This window comes from Schistocerca serialis, chromosome 7 (genome assembly GCF_023864345.2).
Source record: "Schistocerca serialis cubense isolate TAMUIC-IGC-003099 chromosome 7, iqSchSeri2.2, whole genome shotgun sequence".
Taxonomy (NCBI): domain Eukaryota; kingdom Metazoa; phylum Arthropoda; class Insecta; order Orthoptera; family Acrididae; genus Schistocerca; species Schistocerca serialis.
The window spans coordinates 107736380-107754745 of NC_064644.1; the positions used below are offsets into that span (position 1 = coordinate 107736380).

At 35.4% G+C, this 18366-nt stretch overlaps 1 protein-coding gene across 4 annotated transcripts in view; it reads left to right on the forward strand.

The window, feature by feature from the left end:
• LOC126412359 (troponin T) overlaps window positions 1–18366 on the forward strand; it is a 44685-nt gene that overhangs the window by 9093 nt on the left and 17226 nt on the right. For all 4 annotated transcript variants that reach the window (XM_050081916.1, XM_050081915.1, XM_050081913.1 and 1 more), the window contains exons 2-9: window positions 4053–4092; window positions 4184–4309; window positions 9463–9627; window positions 14734–14787; window positions 16735–16953; window positions 17151–17221; window positions 17442–17463; window positions 17810–17890. In XM_050081916.1, coding sequence (XP_049937873.1) covers window positions 9466–9627; window positions 14734–14787; window positions 16735–16953; window positions 17151–17221; window positions 17442–17463; window positions 17810–17890 — 609 coding nt within the window. In that variant the 5' untranslated portion in view covers window positions 4053–4092; window positions 4184–4309; window positions 9463–9465. The remainder of the gene's footprint in view (window positions 1–4052; window positions 4093–4183; window positions 4310–9462; window positions 9628–14733; window positions 14788–16734; window positions 16954–17150; window positions 17222–17441; window positions 17464–17809; window positions 17891–18366) is intronic.

Here is an 18366-nt window from a genome sequence, read left to right on the forward strand (position 1 = left end):
ATGTGAGACTTTAAGCATTGTTGCTTCGCAAGAACGTTCTTTGGATGTATTGACAGATTCTAATTTGAACAATATTTGATGATGTGGTGCATGACTTGACTTCTTTTGGCTCAGATGGTTTGATGTAAAATAGTCTGTTCATCATTCACTGCACATGTATATATCCTAATACAATTCCCCATTATCAGTCTTTTTTCTATGTGAGAAATGCTTTGATTTGTATTCTCCATGCATTATAATTGTTATGCAACAACATTTCCACCCAGCCTCAGTGTGCAGCAGTCTACATACCATATTCATTGGTCTAATGAACTTGTTAAATCTGCACTTCTCAACTTACAAATACATTTTCATGCTCAAAAAAATGTCACTATCCTGATCATGCAACCTGTGCCCAAAATCTGTTGGGAAGTGTGAGCTTTGATTCAGTTCTGCTTAGCCTTGTGCACAGTAAACATACAAGGTGCTCATTTTAACTGAAGATATTGAAATATCTCAAAAACTACACATCAGATCAAAAAAGGTTATAAATGCAATCTACTTTCTCGTCAGGGGACATCCAATGATACCACTCTCAATCTCCCACCCCACCCCATGAATGAGTGGTTGGGGCAACTTTAGAACTCTCCAATGGGGACCCCCATTTTTTATTGCAGATAATGATTCAATGACAAAATCTACATACATTGTGTCTGAGACATCTTCTTCATTTCACCACAGGTGGCTCTGTAATCTGAGGAATAGAAATGGGCACAACATACTGCTCAATGGCCCTTTAACATCCAATGGCATGTGGGACCCCATTTCCATGCTGCAAGAGTAGGAAAGGCCAGTATTTCATAACTTCTAGTTGGAAACCCCATTTGCAACATTGTATTCCTTCGACATATTGAACAGGGTACTACTCGACGTGCCACTGTTGATGTGGCTCGTGGCGATCACTACCGTACTTTTCAAATTAAAATAAGTGTTTGAGCACAGTAGCAACAACTTCAATACACTTAGTGATCCACTTTTCAAATGACTATGCAAAGTACAGAAGCATATCTGTGGGACTGCCAGCACCAGCATTTCTGATGCAGTCGGTCATGTCTTCCTGGAATATTGGCACTTATTGGTACACCTTATACTTTAAATCCACATAGAAAGAAATCCGGTTACGTCAAATCTGGCAGCCTAGTAAAACTACATACACTGTCGAACATCCGGGGTAACATCCTGCAATAGTACTGGTAGTTCCTGTTCCAAAAACGTTCGATATTTGCATCCCTTGTACATTCCATTGATAAAATACAGATCAATGAGTTTGTTCCCTATGATGCCACACCATACGTTAACTGACCAAGGACACTGACGGTTGACTTGTCATAACCAGTGCAGACTGTCTACACTCCAGTAATGCATGTTTCGCCAGTTAACACACTACCATGGTTTGTGAATGCAGACATGTCAGAAAATAGTACCTAGGCAAAGAATGTCAGGGTCATTTGCATTTGTTGAGGTGCCCATTCACAAAACACTAACCGGTTATGGATATCGGCACAGTGAAGTTCTTGATGCAGTGACATGTGGTATGGATGATACTTATGATGATGCCGTACTGTGACAATACTACCTATGGACATACCAGGATCACAGTATAATCCCGGGCGCTTATCCATGGGTTGTGGTGCACTCCTGCTAGCACAGCTATTTCACTAGCTTCTCCTGTAACACCTTGCTTTGTTTCCTTCTGCCGGTCTGTATGCTGGCATCAGTTATAAAGGTGTTCACAACCTTGTAAAATAACGAATGAGAACGAGTTTTCTCTGGAAAATGCTCGGCATACAAGGCAACAGCAGCCTCAACATTTCTCCTATAGTCTCCATAAATTAGGATCATTTTAATTTTTTATTCTGTGGTTGCAACATGCAGGGTCCACTTGCACATCTATTCTCCAAATGATAGGTAGGCAAGCAGGCAATAAAAACTGTGCAAGTATTATAACATTTAGAGCCTCTATATGTTTTACATCTGCATGATACATGAGCTCCAGTCGCAGTGTGCTGCCTGTTATGATACATCACAGATCACTACTCCGCCACAACGGCGCATCGAGTAATCTGCTGTTCAATATGTCGGAGGAATACAATGTTGCAAATGGGGTTTCCATCAGGAAGTTATGAAATACTGGCCTGTCCTACCCTTGTGCAATGGAGGTGTGGTACCAGGTGTTATACGATATTCGAGGGCTACTGAGTAGCAAGTCATAAATTACAAGTGTGTACCCATTTCTATTCCTCCAATTACAGTGCCATCTGTGGCAAAATAAAAAATAAAATAAAATAAAAAGGTTTTAGACAAAATGTATGTAGATTTTGCTGTAGAATTGTAATCTGAAATAAAAAATGGGGGTTCCCATTGAAGATTTCAAAGTTGCCCTCCGCAGCCATGCATGGGGTGGGATGGCAGGTCAAGTGTGTTATTGCTGGACTTTCCCCTCCAAGATAAGCAACTTGGAATCATAACTTTTTTTGATTCAATGTGTACTTTTCAATATACTTCAATGTCTTCAGTTAAAATGAAAGCCCTATATATAATATTGCTGTTCCATAATTACATGTCATTCCCAGTCTAAAAGACTTCCATAATACGTAACAGCACTGTTTTATACTTTGCAGCATAGTCTGTAGGAGGAAATCCTTTTATAACGCAGAAAACAAGGACCTTTTGTCTGTCAGATGAAAAAGAGTTTGTCTTTATTGGTGCAGGACGACCAGCCTCCACCTACTTCTTTTACTGCTGATTCATTTCTTGAATGTAGTTTGTAAACAGCTCTCGCTTAAAATACTTTTTTTTTCTTTTTCTTTTCAAATGCTCTGAACCATTCACTTTGCATATACTCATCAGCATTCAACTATCATGGCACCTATTTGCACAAAGTATTCTCGCAATAAATTCTTCATTTACAAATCTTTCTTTATATTTGTCTATAGTATCATTTATTTCACACACTTTTTATCAGTGATCATCCAGTACCATACGGTGCATTTTCTCAATATCTTCACTGTGGTTGCAGTTTTTGGAGATCTTTCAGCTGGATTATCTTCAAGAAAAGTACAGCTGCATTTGAATTCTGATGCTCATTTCTTAACTATTGAAAATGAAGGAGTAGATGTTTATAAACATTTTGTGAACTTGGAGAAATTTTCCTTTGTGATAAATAATTCCAAGCCAAGAATTTTAGTACAGTATTCCAGTTCATCCATTTGAGTGAAAAACAGCTACTTTTAAAAGCTGTAGAAGCAAAATTATTCCACAGATACTGTTTACAGTGGACTTATCAAATGCACTAAAATACCGAAAATGAGATTTTATTAATATTAATGCCACCTCAGTACCGAACAAGGGCTTTTCAACTTGCTGCCATACTGCATACACAAAAGTGTGTGGACATGTGCTCAGTCTCAGTGTAATGAAATAAACAATGCTGTCTGCAAATACATCCTCACAATGGGACATCATATTCCTCTGACAAAGATCTTTTACTCTAACCTGTTAAAGAGCTGTCTATGATAAGAAAGCCGTACAACCCATTTAATAGCAGCTCAGCTAAGACCAGACTGCATTGCACTATGAAGATGAAATACTCAAGTTTGTAGATGTCTCTTATTATCAACCATACTCCTGCTTGCAGTACAGCTCTGCAAACTCACTGAACAGAAGACAATTCCTTTTTCACTAATTTTGATCCTATTTATGGACAAAAGATATTTTACTTGGAGTCAGCCATTGCACTGAAAACAGTTTACATAGCTCCCTACATTTTGGCAGACAATAAATTTATAATCCAAACATTTTAAGTGATTTATAAATAAATTGAAATAGTACTGATATGAAACAAAAAACATCAAGTTGAAAACATTTTTTAAATGTTTCTGTAAAGGTAAATCAAATGATAAGTTGTAACATCACTTCTCTATGTAAGTATGCTAAACATGAAATTTATCAGCATTATAAATAAACATCACTTTGTAACTAATTGTAATTTATTCTCTATTTCTTTGGAATAGGGGAGAAACTGCTCCTGCTGGTGACCCAGAATTTATTAAGGTGAGTTTTTGAATTAAACTGCCAAGCAATTTTGTTAGATTAAACCAAAAATAGAGCTAATGTATATGAAATTGTATGATTAATTTTTCAGAGGCAAGAGCAGAAGAAATCCGATCTTGATGAACAGTTGAAAGAATACATCACAGAATGGCGCAAACAGCGAGCCAAGGAAGAAGAAGAACTCAAGAGGTTGAAAGAAAAGCAAGCCAAGCGCAAGGTACATTCACTTTTCAACTGTTGGCTACAAATATAATTTATGTAATATATGGACCATGTCACTTGCTTTCTTCTCAGTTACTCAAATCAATCAAAAACCTATATCTTACCCATAAATAAGCCACAAGTACCAAAGAAGCTGAATAATTTCTACAGAACTTACTTGTTTCGCAAAAAGCTTGTGACAATAATTGAACAAAACATAAACACATGACTTAAAGTAGTTAGAAATTCTGACTGCAACAACATGTAGTACTCATAATGCACTCATCAAAATCTAGGCGAATTTCATAGATTAAGCAGAATGTTTGATTTATAATTTGCAGCCAGCATATGAAGTTTTCTCATTGTATAAGTTGCTTTTCCTGCTATCTGACTTAATAATCCTTTTTATAACAATGTAAATCTAAAAAGTCATTAGTGGCACAAAAAATATGTCACTGTATTTAATGAAAAGTGCCCATTATTTGTGGAACATATCACTGACAGAAGACTACAAATAACTAATACAAGTATTCTCCACCGTAACAATTGTAAATGTGTACTCTTAAGGTCTGGACCTGGGTAATAAACAAAAAGTAAATTGATATAACAGCCACCATCAGCAATGAGGGCTGAATCTTTAACAGTGCCAGCCGTTTGTCATTTGTAATTTTATTTATCCTGTAGATCATACATTGTGTGCAGAGAAACACATGATGATGCGGGATAAGTCAAAAATGAAGATGAGATGATACATGGTTAAACTGATTATGAAAGCATATAGTTGAATATCTTGTGAAAAATTCAGAATTGCTCAATATTTCTAAATAAGTTCACACTATTAAGGGAAAGAAATGTGTAAGCAAATTAAATGGAAATTCAGAAGCACAACATACATTTAGAAATTCATTACTAAAGTAAAAGTAAAGGTGACACACTTCTGCATTGAAGTGTTCAGGTTTACATAAAAGGTGTTCAGGTTTACGTACAAAGTGCAAAACAAATAGCATGGAAATTCAAAAGTATACATTAAAATACATTACATATGGGAAAACTCACTTCAGTATTACACAGTTTATGTTTGCATACAAATGCATAGAGCATGGACAGAAAAAGTAACAATTTAAACAGTGCTGCATTATATAAAAGATGATGAGCTTTTAAGGTGAAATTAGAATTCTGTGTCAAGAAATGCAGTAATGGAGTATTAACAGTAATTTAATTTTTTTTTTTTTAATTTTTGGTCTCAGTTCTTCAGATTATTAATTGTCTCAGCATATAATTTGGTGCTGTGTGCTATAATTTTTAACTGAGATTTGTTTCTAGTGTTGTGCATGTGGCAATCTAGATTTCTCTGTAGCGTTCCTAAATTCTGAGCTACAAAACAAACCAATTCTATTACACAAAAGCACAGCATTGGCAGGATTTTTAATACTTTAAACAGTGGTTTACAGTGTTCAGTTCTGTTTTTTGAAGCCATTATTCAGACCACCTGTTTTTGTAATTTGAAAATTGTATTGGCTTCAGAACTATTTCCCTAGAAAATTAGGCCATAGCTCATAATGGATTCAAACAGAGCATGGTATATGAGCTTCAAAGTGTCAATGTTGGCTGAGTCTTTTACTGATTTGAGTAGGTAACACATTTTGCTGAACTTCTTTGCTACTATCTCTACATGCAATTTCCAGTTTAGTGAACTACTGACAGTTATTCCAAGAAATTTGGTGTCCTCCACACTGACAATTTCATATTTGCCAATATGTACATCTGCACTGAAAGGGGTATCATTCTCCCTTGTGTGAAAGTTCATGTTTACGCTTTTCTGGGTGTTTATTAGTAATCTGTTTGCCTCAAACCAATATTTTGTGTGACAGGTAGTTTCATTGAATGTTTCTTGAGGTGCATCTTCTCTGTTGGAAATTAAAATATTTGTATCATCAGCATACATAAAAGAAATAGCATTAGAGATGTTTTCTTGGAGGTCATTGATTAACAATGTGAATAGCACTGGCCCAAGAACAGACCCTTGTGGGACACAAAAAGCTATAGTTAGGCTTTCTGACCTGCAACAGGTAGCATCCTTGGGGTTTCTGACTTCTACACATTGTCTCCTTTCACTTCATAGCTACTGGGCCAGCAGTGAGCAGTAAAACCGATTCCAAATTTCTCAAGTTTGCAAGGAGCAACTTATGGTTGACCACATCAAAGGCTTTGGATTGGTCAAGGAATATACCAACAACAGGCTGTTTATGATCAATTAGACTTGAGCACTTCTCTAAAAACTTATGCAGTGCATTTGTGATTGACCCATTTTTGTGAAAACCGTACTGAGAAGATGTTATAATGTTGTTGGAGTTAAAAAAAGCTTCCTTATCTTATGGAAACACAGTATTAAATTTTTTTGAAAATGTGGATAACACTGCAATAGGTCTATAATTTTCCATGGCAGTTTTTGCCTCTTTCTTGTACAGTTGGGTAATTTTAGAAATTTTTAACTGATCAGGAAATGTTCCCTCTTCAAAAGAGGTGTTCATGAAACTACACACGGGCCCACAGATGAAAGACAACACTTTTCAAGTAAAAAGCAAGGTACCATACATGTGCAGCAGAGAGTATTTTTTTGATTCTTTTCCTTATAATATCTTCTACTTCAGAAGGTGTTGTTGGAGATAGGAGAAAGGAATTCAAGGGAACATTGTTTTTTGGATAAGAGTGCACAATGTTTGAACAGGCAGGCAATATATTTTTTTTAAATTTCTTAAAAAATTGTTAAAATCATTGACAATTTTATGTGTATTTTCTGTTTTTTGTCCTTCTATGTTCAACTTAAATTCATTGTCTGTGGTTCTCTTTCTTCCACTTTGGTCGTTTATTATACTCCATATTGTCTTACGTTTGTTAGATGAGTTCCTAATGACATTATCATTGTGACCCTTTTTTTGCTGTTTTAATCACTATTCTACAAGTACATTTACACTTTTAAAGTACAAATTGAACTCTTTCGGCCTGCCACCGTCCAGTTTGCTAGCTCTGTGCAGTAGGCCCATTTTTATTAAAGATGTTTTAATCCCTTTTATAATCCAACAATTTTTGTTTTTGCGAATGATGAAACACCAATTAAATAATTGCATAAGCATCGCCCAAAGTTCCAAAGACAGAAGCCCCCAGGCAATATGTCGGAGAGCAACCACAAAGCCTCAACAATTTTCTAAAAATTAAATTCTCTGAGCGAATAATATTCCAATTAAAATTAATCAGCTATATAGATAAGTCAGTTATAGATAAGGGGGAAAGCAGCTGATGTTATAAAATCATTCATGGAAAATAAAGAAAAGTGTGTAGAAATACAGCAAAATATGAACAATACTATCACAAATGTCTGCTCAAATTTTGAATTTGTTAATGAACTATGGGCTAGTTCATTCACAAATTATGTGGCATCCTGGTGCACATACAAAGAGTACTAAAGCTACAAAAGAAGGCAAAATTATCCCCTAGAGATTGCTGCACAAATAAATAACAGTAGCATCATTGTACATATATGAAACAATTATTCATGTAAAAAGTAAACATGCTGCATTGTTAAACAGTAATATCCATAACTGTAATACAAGAAATAAAAATGATTATCATACTGAATGAAACCGACGCAAATTAACAGAAAATGAGCCTATAAAAGCAGAGTGCCTTCTGTACAACAGTTTGCCAAATTATATAAAGGCAATAGAAAACATGTCTTCTCTCAAAAATAAACTAAAATGTCACTTGATTAAAACTTTCCCATACAGTATTAAAGAATTCCATAAACCAAAAATATAATGTAATGTTTCATACGTAAATGTGAAAATATGTAAAAAACACTTTCAGAAAGCATAAAGTGATTTTAATCTTTGGTAATTATGTATGTATATCAACATTTTTAGATGCTTATATTTTAGAGGCTATTTTTGAATAAATCAGTCATTTTACTGATATATACATATAGTTATGTATTTTTCAAACTTGTAATTTTTTCAAACTTCATGTAAACATGTCCAATATAACTGTGCAGAATGGTCTATGGACGTAAATAAGTAAATACATGTTGTACAGGTTAATTGCCATCTTTAGCAAGTGTAATAAAAGTCTTATTCAGACCGTACACATTATGCTTTATTTTAAATATGCTCTTTTTCCACTTGTATGTATTGATTATTTGCATTTGCATACAGGACTTTCACTGTACTTGACACATTTACACTTCTGTGCACTGTCCTGTAGAGCAGTGAAAGTCTTGTGCGCAAATCAAATGAAATGAAATCAAATGCAAATACTAAACACATACACGTGGTACTGTGGGCAAATGCAAACACTCAACAAATACACATGGAAGGCAAAGAAGAATGGAATAAACAATGTAAAACCTTACGACTGAGGATGTGTTAAAATAAATGCATCTGGTCTGAATAAGACTTTTATTACAGTTGCTAAAGATGGCAATTGACCTATACAAGCTGCATATGCACAACTGTGGAAAAAGAGGCCAAAACAACAAGGAAACAACATTAATAAATGAATAAATATGCTGCGGCTTCCTTATATCAAGAATTAACTATTATGCCTATTGCAAATAATATGGAAAAGGAGGAGGATGGGAGGCCAATGAGAGATCTGCACATAATGTTACATAGTAAAAGGAATAAATTTATGTATTTACTGAAGTTTCAGTACAGACAAATATCTCTTCATAATCATAGTTTAATATTTGCTAATGTCCCTGTTTAACTATCAGTTTGCAAAATAGGTACAGGTTTTTAATGTTAATTTTATTTATTTAAGTCTACACATATGAAATATTTGCATAGTGTTAAGGTTTTTGTTCAGTGAGTTAACTTCATTAACACTCATTCATGCATTTGTGCTTGTACTATGTCTTATTTGTTCAAAAAAACTAAATGATTGCTGTGAACCTTAACTTTTGTTATGTCATATGTTGGGTGTTTTATTAGTATTATTATTATTATCATCATCATTATTATTGCTGAGACACTAGTGATCTGCTATGTCTTATGACGATCAGTAAATTAAACAGGCTGAAAAATGTAGCTGGTACTAATTCTCTTCATGTAGTCTCAATTCCTTACCACATAATCTGTAGCCTTCTCAAACTAAATACAAAACCATTCCAAACAGGTCATGCGTGCTGATGAAGAGAAGCGCTTGGCTGAGAGGAAGAAGCAAGAGGAAGAGAGGAGACAGCGTGAAATTGAGGAAAAGAAGCAGAGGGACATTGAGGAAAAGAGACGCCGTCTGGAGGAGGCTGAGAAGAAGAGACAAGCTATGATGGCAGCTCTCAAGGTATATAGTCAGAATACAATGCTTCTTGGCTTATCCCTTTCATCAACTATTATTCACATTTATTACCCCTACGAAACAGCATTTCACACATTTCCAGACTTTCTGGGTCTTTTGCATGCAGCTCTGCTCCAGATGTCAATCTGATGCTGTTCTTCATTAAGTTTTCATTTGAAAACAAGTTGTAAAGGACCACAATATAAGTTCATCTTTAGCCACTACAAGGAGACACAAAGCTAAAAAATCACAATCATCTTTTTACTGCAACTATGATCTTAATCACCTATAAACACATAAAGTTATTGGATAGTGCTTGTTGATGCAACTGTAAAATCTACCACTTCCTCCATAGAATGTCCTCTACTATGGCTGGAGGAAAATAACCACAATTTTGCCAATCTGTCATATCAGCCTTGTGCACTGTGTTACTCAAGATGAATGTAATAGGCACTCACCTGTACCATTCCCATAGATACTATAACATTAGTGCAAACATTCCAAGCAATTGAATTCTGTTTCTCGTTATTCCACAGTATTTGCAGACACATGAAGATACTGTTAGATTCAACATGCCGGGTGACAATCTTTTGCTAGTCATATGAACTTAAATTCGCTATCTATTAGTGTGCTGCACATCTTAAAGTTTCATATGTCAAATTTAAACAAAGTTTTTTTATGAGGAACCATGATTATTTGAGGCTTTTAGTATGTACAATTCCAGCTTAAGACGGTCACACAGATTTGCATCTAATTTTCAGTTAGCGTAACATTAAATTTGTTTGCAGTTGGCACACAGTATTGGTATTTGGAATCAATAAAAAGCTCTCTGATATAACATTTTTACTTTCAGTTTAAAATTTATTAATGGATAAATGCTTATCACCATATGTTTCCATTAACACTATACCTCGAAGTCACTTTCACACATTACAGCACTGACAACGTACAACACTTAAGTTTGCTTTTCAGTGCTGACAGTGTGATTGACAATTGGGAATGTTGTCTTATAAAATTACGTTTCAAATACATTGAAGCAAAGGAGACAACTTACCAAATAGCAGAAATGTTCAGTTGTTAACAGGCACACAAAAGAGAATGAAAACTTTGCTAGCTTTAACACACACACACACACACACACACACACACACACACACACACCTGTGCACCTACACAGAGCTGGCTGGACACACAATGCCAGGATTGCAGTTTGGCAGGTGGACTGGGTTATGGGTTTAGTTGCATGGGGTGGGTAGAGAAAGAAAGAGGCAGGAAGCAGGAGGAAGGATTGAGGACAGGTAGCAATGACTTGGTCACCGAACTGAGACCCTGGCATTGAGCTTCTAGTCAGCACATTGTAGATCCAAAGTTGTGTGTGTGTGTGTGTGTGTGTGTGTGTGTGTGTGTGTGTGTGTGTGTGTGTACGTGTGTGTGTGTACATGTGTGCGTGTGTGTGTATGTGGGTGGGTGTGCGTGATGTATTTGTACCCCATTCATCAAAGAATTTCTTTTGAAAGCTAGCAAAGCTTCCACTCTTCTTTGTGTGCCTGTCAACAGCTCAACGTTTCTGCTATTCAGTAAGTGGTCTCCTTTACATTCTACTAGAACTTACCCTACACACATAAAATTTCATTTTATGTATTGTCTGATACTAAAATGTAAACTTTCACGGCCGGAAATATCATGTCCATTATAATTATCCGGGCTGTTATGCCGTGGTCGGTTGATGAATTCTGAGGTGATTCCCAACGTTTCGTCTCCGACTGCAGGAGACATCTTCAAGGGGGTCCGTAGCTTGATGGAAGGTCCAACACACACAATGGCTCGCAGTCAGTAGCGAACCAGTGTGTGTGTTGGACCTTCCATCAAGCTACGGACCCCCTTGAAGATGTCTCCCGCAGTCGGAGGCGAAACGTTGGGAATCACCTCAGAATTCATCAACCGACCACGGCATAACAGCCCGGATAATTATAATGGACATGATATGTATTGTCTACATAAATTTCTGAAACTTAGCTTACACTATTACTGGAAGGCATTCTTCAGCAACAAGATTAAATACTTTTAACAGAGCGTTCTCTGACCATCAGAATAATAACATAATTTTTTCGTGAATATCAGTTCTGGTTTTTCAGAAATAATCTTCAAATCTGACATTTCTTTAACTACAACTATATTTGATCCATTATATAGGCATGTCATATCACATGTTGTGTTAGATATTGACATTTCATCATCATGCATCTCCTATGACATGCTCAAAGGGCAGACATACTACAGTCGTAGTGAAAGGAATTAACTGATCCAAAGATGGTTTACTGAAAAATCAAAACCAGTAACCACCATAAGACTGTTGTATGACCCTGGCAGTTAATGAAGACAGGTAAAATAAGGAGTGATCACGAATTCCTTAAGACACATTTTCTTTTTTTATGTGACAGAGTTCCCGCATGTTCTAATTGCAAATGACACATCAGTTAAACATTCCCTAAATTGTGTTGGTCACATTTTTAAATCACCTACAATCCACCAGATTCTATTTCACAAGATTCTTGCATGTGATTTTGGATGAAGTGGTTATCTGTGTTGTAAATATTACCTTCCACTTAAAAGAACTCAAATGATTTGGGTGTACTAATGCAAGGAGAGCTGAAGGAAGTGAGGGAATGATTTTAAATTTATTTTATGCTGTTTCAAAGCATTTTAATATTTTTCATCAGTAGCTACAAGTAATTTGCATATTTTTTTTATTATTTCTGTAATGCCAGACACTCAAACAGATATACTGGTTATTACTTAAAAGCAAAATAATATATCACATAAAGTTTTCAAAGATTCACTGTTCTCATGAAATACCGTATGTGTTGTTGAGCACTCCATATACAGGGTGTACATAAAGTCCAGGTACACTTTCAATTATTTATTACACAAGAACCAAACATTGTACAGATATCATACATATGTCATAAACCCTGAAAGTTTTTCCTCAGGTATACTGCCACAGCCTAGTTTGGTAATTTGCTGATAGTCAGCGCTAGTGGCAAACATGGCGAGTTCAGGTGGGGAGCGAGCTTTCTGCATGCAGGAGTTGACAATAACAAGTGTGCTACAGCTGTTCAGTGGATGTTTAGAACCATGTACGATAAGTAGCCACCAACAAGGAAGGGACACATTAAAGATTTGGTGTGTGTACCGCCTCTACCACATGATGTCGCAGAACTCTGGGAGAGAATATGGGAAGCAACTGCCACAGTTGCCATGCTGGAACGGGTATGGCAAGAATACGATTACTGTATTCACGTCTGCCGGATCACTCATGGTTTCCATATCGAATGTTTGTAAAAAAAACTCTTCAAAATGCACTATGTATGATATCTGTACAATGTTTAGTTCTTGTGCAATAAATAACTGAAAGTGTTCCCAGACTTTATGTACATCCTGTATTATTATTGTATTTTTCCTGTATGACACCTACTAGTAGATAACTTATACCCAAGTAGCTGCAGTTGCTACATTCTCTTTAGATACATACTGGTTTAGAGTTTCTAACTGCATTATATGATGCATGTACCATTTGTAGCTACTTCCTTGTAGTAAAAAGATTTTATGAGATATAATATTAAAATGTTGGATAGTTTTACACTGTACTGTATTAAATTGCATTATATGATGCATGCCCAATAAGTAGTGAATTCCTTATAGCAAAAAAAAAAGGATGTGAAAATGAGGTATTAAAATGTTAGTTAGATTCATAGTGTAATGTATTAAATTGTTTACTTTCACGCATCATTGTAAACAGTAGCATACATTTACTTTTATTAAGCACACACAAAAGTGTGATTCCTAGACCTAAAATCAATGTACAGTAGATCTGAATTGAGTCTATCCACTTAGATGTACAGACAGTTTTTTAATGTTCAGTGTCTAACTGTGTTCTCTCTGTTTTTTCTCTATTTTTCACAGCCGGTAAGCTAGTGGTGACCGCTGAAATTTACAGTGTAGTGTGGTGAGACCTGTTGGACCAACCTGCCTGTGTATTATCCTGGATACTCTGGGCGAGTGTTGGTTTCTCTGCCCAGAAGATAGTCCTCCTGCATCTTTCTTGACTTAGGAAGAATGCTTATCATTCTAGGAACAACCACCTCAAAAATAAATGGCTAACATGATTTGTAGTACCCCTGTCTAATTCTTACCATTCCTTTCTTCAATAACAGATGCTGTAACAATTAAGCCTCTTACCTTTTCTAACTGAAAGAACTTACTGTATTCCACATATAATCAGCATGTGCTGTAGCAATTTCTTCCTGTGCTATAAAACCTACTAATCTGGCATAAGATCTGTTACAATGTTCTATTCAAACACTGTATAACAAAATTGCTTTTATTTTTTTATTTCTGGATGTTTAATAAATACTTTGCTGTCTTTCTGTTTAAACTGCAGATGCTTGAAGGAATTAAAACATGTTTTAAGATTGCTTCTTACAGTGCTGACACATCATAAGGATGTGAAATCTGTGAAGTCTGTGAGCTTTACAAAAAATTTATTCACTGCAAAGATTTTTGTTTTTGTTTTTATGTTTCTCTTTTTCCTTTTTTTAATTCTAACAAAAGTCAGTATGGAAAGAAATTCTCTTTTAATTGCAAAAGTGAAGTTTTTAAAAATCAGACAATTTATTTTTATCTGATTGCTAACAACCAAATAGCATGTACATACAATAAAAATGGCAAAAGAACAGTTTAAAAATATAACTGCTAAATAATTCCTCAACGCAAAGCTTTTCTGCGAAAGATTTTTGAGGCTTTCAACATAAATTGGTTCCTGTGCAACAACATACATAGGTAAAGAAAACCTTTTTTCTGTATGGTAAGTCAGTTTTTTAACAACATTCTTTTTTAAATTTTTGTATCTGGGCATCATAATTTTGAACAAAACTAGAAAACAGAAAAGTTTTCCTGAATATGAATATGACTTACTTTCATTAAATGTTACATATAAAATGAAAATATGGACAGAAATGTAAAACATAAATCAATTTTCAAAAGAAAAAAAACGAACATTCTAACAATTTCTGTTTACAGTACATGAACTGAAAATTACAATTCCTTCCACAGGACCAGAGCAAGAACAAGGGCCCCAACTTCACGATTACAAAGAAGGATGCATCCGTAAGTAAACAGTTCATATTGTAATAGTATAGCAACATTACAACATAATACCTCTAAAATCAAAGTTTTTAACTCTTGATTAAATACCTCTTATTGGTCTGAAACAAATTTACATTTTTCTGCCCACTCCTTTGACTGGTGATCAAATCAATTACTGGGTAACAATGCAGCCAAATTGTGAAATTGTACTGAAATCATAATGCTTAGTGAATGGACAACTTTACAGTTGCCATTTGAAGTGTCTTTCATGGTCAAGAAAAGGTGTCAGCCCATTCCACAATGGAAAAATATCAGTCCACATGTTCTGGTTTACACTGAGAATTGTTGATAACTTCTGCTGCAATGTTGTGTATGTAACAATCAGGACGCAGATAAGCATACATGACGCTTTTATAAATCACTGTTTACCCTCACCTCCCCTTCTCCTTCTTTCCCTAAATAAATGAAGTACAGATTATCAACCAGAGAGCAGAACATTCTCCAATTTACCTGCCAGAGAGGACACTATAGAGAAGTTGGTGAATGGCAACATGTAATTGACCATCAGCACACATCTGCCAATATCTCATTCTGTAACTCAAAAGTACAGTATTCTGAAAAAACTGCTAATTTACTTGTCCACTGACATGTTGGTGAAGAATGATTGGCCCATTATGTCATTACCAGTAATTCCAACCCAAACACTGGCACTAAGACAAAATATCGATACTAAAGTATTACTGCTGAGAAAAACACAAATATTCCATGGAGGTTTGCAGTTGTCTGCAGAGGCTGGTTGTGAACATTAATGATGCAACCTCTTTAATCATGTCAAAGTTTATGGGGAAGGTACAGTCCTGCACATGGTTGGCACTGGAAAATGTCTCAGTGTGGTAGACTGTTTTAACCTGGTAGGCATGTTTATTTAAGTTTATTCCTACTTACACCTCAGTGCAAACTGAAAGTTCAATTCTGCAACTAATTATTAAGCTATGGTTAAACTATTTCTCAACCAACTTCTTTCTCTTAAAAATGCTAGTCACACAAAGTAATGCAAGTGAGCTTCTGTAGAAAAAGAATAGGAGGGACAGAGCATCATGGAGATGCTTAGAAAACTGAACTTTCAGGTGCTTGAAGCTGAATGCAAACTATTCCATGAAATTCTACTTACAAAGTTTCAAGAACCAACCTTAAGTGATATCTAGGAATATAATACAACCAAAAATGGGTCAAATGGCTCAGAGCACTATGGGACTTAACTGCTGAGGTCATCAGTCCCCTAGAACTTAGAACTACTTAAACCTAACTAACCTAAGGACATCACACACATCCATGCCCAAGGCAGGATTCGAACCTGCAACCATAGCGGTCACGCAGTTCCAGACTGTAGCGCCTAGAACCGCTCAGCCACTCCGGCCAGCATATAATACAACCCCTGCCCCATGTGTCACTACTGTATCAGTCATAAAGACAAGGTAAGACTAATTACTGTGCATACAGAGGTGTTTAAGCAAATATTTTTCACATGCTCCATTGACAAATGGAATGGGAAGTCCTACTAACTTGTATAGTGGGAAGTACCCTCTGCCATACACTTCATAGTGGTATGCAGAGGAAGGCCATAGATGTGAATCAGTCTTTGTTTCAGATAGCAGAACATTGTCTAGATAGGCCTACAAATTTAACGTGTCAAGAACATTACCACCCTATCATATCTGACTGCAGAGTGAATGTTCCATTCTAAAACTTGATAACTACTTGTAACTGGACATGTTTTTATGATAAGTTAGAAGTACTTGATCTACTACTAATTATATTTGTAGATTTTATACTATCAAAATTACTTCAATTTTGGATTTTTCCATTATCATAAAATAACATACTTGTAGGTGTATAAATAATGCAAATGTATAACAAAAGAGAAGATTTGTGAGCTTATAATCTATATGACTTCTTCCTCTTCAACAGTTCAACATGTCATCCGCACAATTGGAGAGGAACAAGACCAAGGAACAGTTGGAGGAAGAGAAGAGAATCTCCCTGAGCATTCGCATCAAGCCTCTTGATATTGACGGGCTCAGTGTAGATAAGCTGCGTGCAAAAGCAACAGAACTGTGGGAAAGTATTGTAAAGCTTGAAACAGAGAAATATGACCTCGAAGAAAGGCAGAAGAGGCAGGACTATGACGTGAGTTCAACTAAATGAACATTTCACAATTGAAAATACACATGATAAGTACACAAATAAAAATCAGTAGCTTGATGATAATTACATGAATGTTTTTACCTCTACATAATTTGTCCATGATATATTTCCCATTATTCAGGTTATATCTCTAATAAGAAATGTGTAATCCAACACAACTGCATGATTTTGTCTTGCAGCTGAAAGAACTGAAGGAGAGGCAGAAGCAGCAGCTTAGGCACAAAGCTATGAAGAAGGGTCTGGATCCAGAGTAAGTGTACCTGCAGTTACATTCATGAATTCTTACCACACACAGTATTATTTGTATTCTTAGAGTAAATAAGACAATTTAATATCCCCTAACCTGTTATTCATACTGCCAAGTATATTCTAATTCTCAGAACCATTCATAGAGATTTATGTTTACAGGATTATGTGATGACATGAATAAACCTTTACTAATTATTCCACTTCTCTCTCTCAATTTTCAGAGCACTGACTGGAAAGTACCCAGTAAGTATCAAAAGCCACTTCACTTTAAACTTATTTTTCTTACTATTGTATGGTAGGAAAAACTTTAACTGGCCAACCACTCTTTCAATCATAAAATTAAATTTTCAATACATTTTCTTGGATGTTTAATCACAAGACTACTCTCAAAATATTTTAGAAGTAGATCTCTTGTGAGGAAGATTTTTCTACAGACCATTCTTTTTATCTGTATCATTATAATGAAGTATTTAAGGATGATAAATAGTATTACCTTTATATTTTCAAATAGTAGTCTTCTTTTGTACTTATTCTTCAGTATCTTAGATTATATTAATTTTTCATTTTCTTAATTTCATCACTTTCACAGCCTAAAATCCAGGTTGCTTCAAAGTATGAGCGCCGTGTTGATACAAGATCATATGACGACAAGAAGAAGCTCTTTGAAGGGGTAAGACTTTCAATTCCTCATTTGTAAACAATCTACATTCCTTATGTATTACATCTTACACACACCCTCCAAGTAAGTTGAAAGACAATCAACAGTCATTGCTCATGAAACCACATTTTGAAACATTTAAATAGTTGCAGAAATCACACATATTGTATGTAACTAAAGAAAAAGAGTACAATGTCTAATTTTATTTTGAGCTAAATATGAGAAAATGTTTATAAAGAATGGTAAAAAATGTCTTTATTAATTAACCAATCAACATCCAATAACATTGGTAGTCTCTTGTTGTTCTCATTATCTTCTGAAGTAATTTTTCTGGCAACAAGAACTTCACAGCTCCCTCATACACTGAAGGTTGATATAAAAAGAAGTCTGTCAGCCACAGCAGGCATAAAATGCAAATTATGGTACAAGAAAAAAATATAAACCATTCAATTCTGGCACCATATGCCCAAAAAAAGCAAAGGATACTG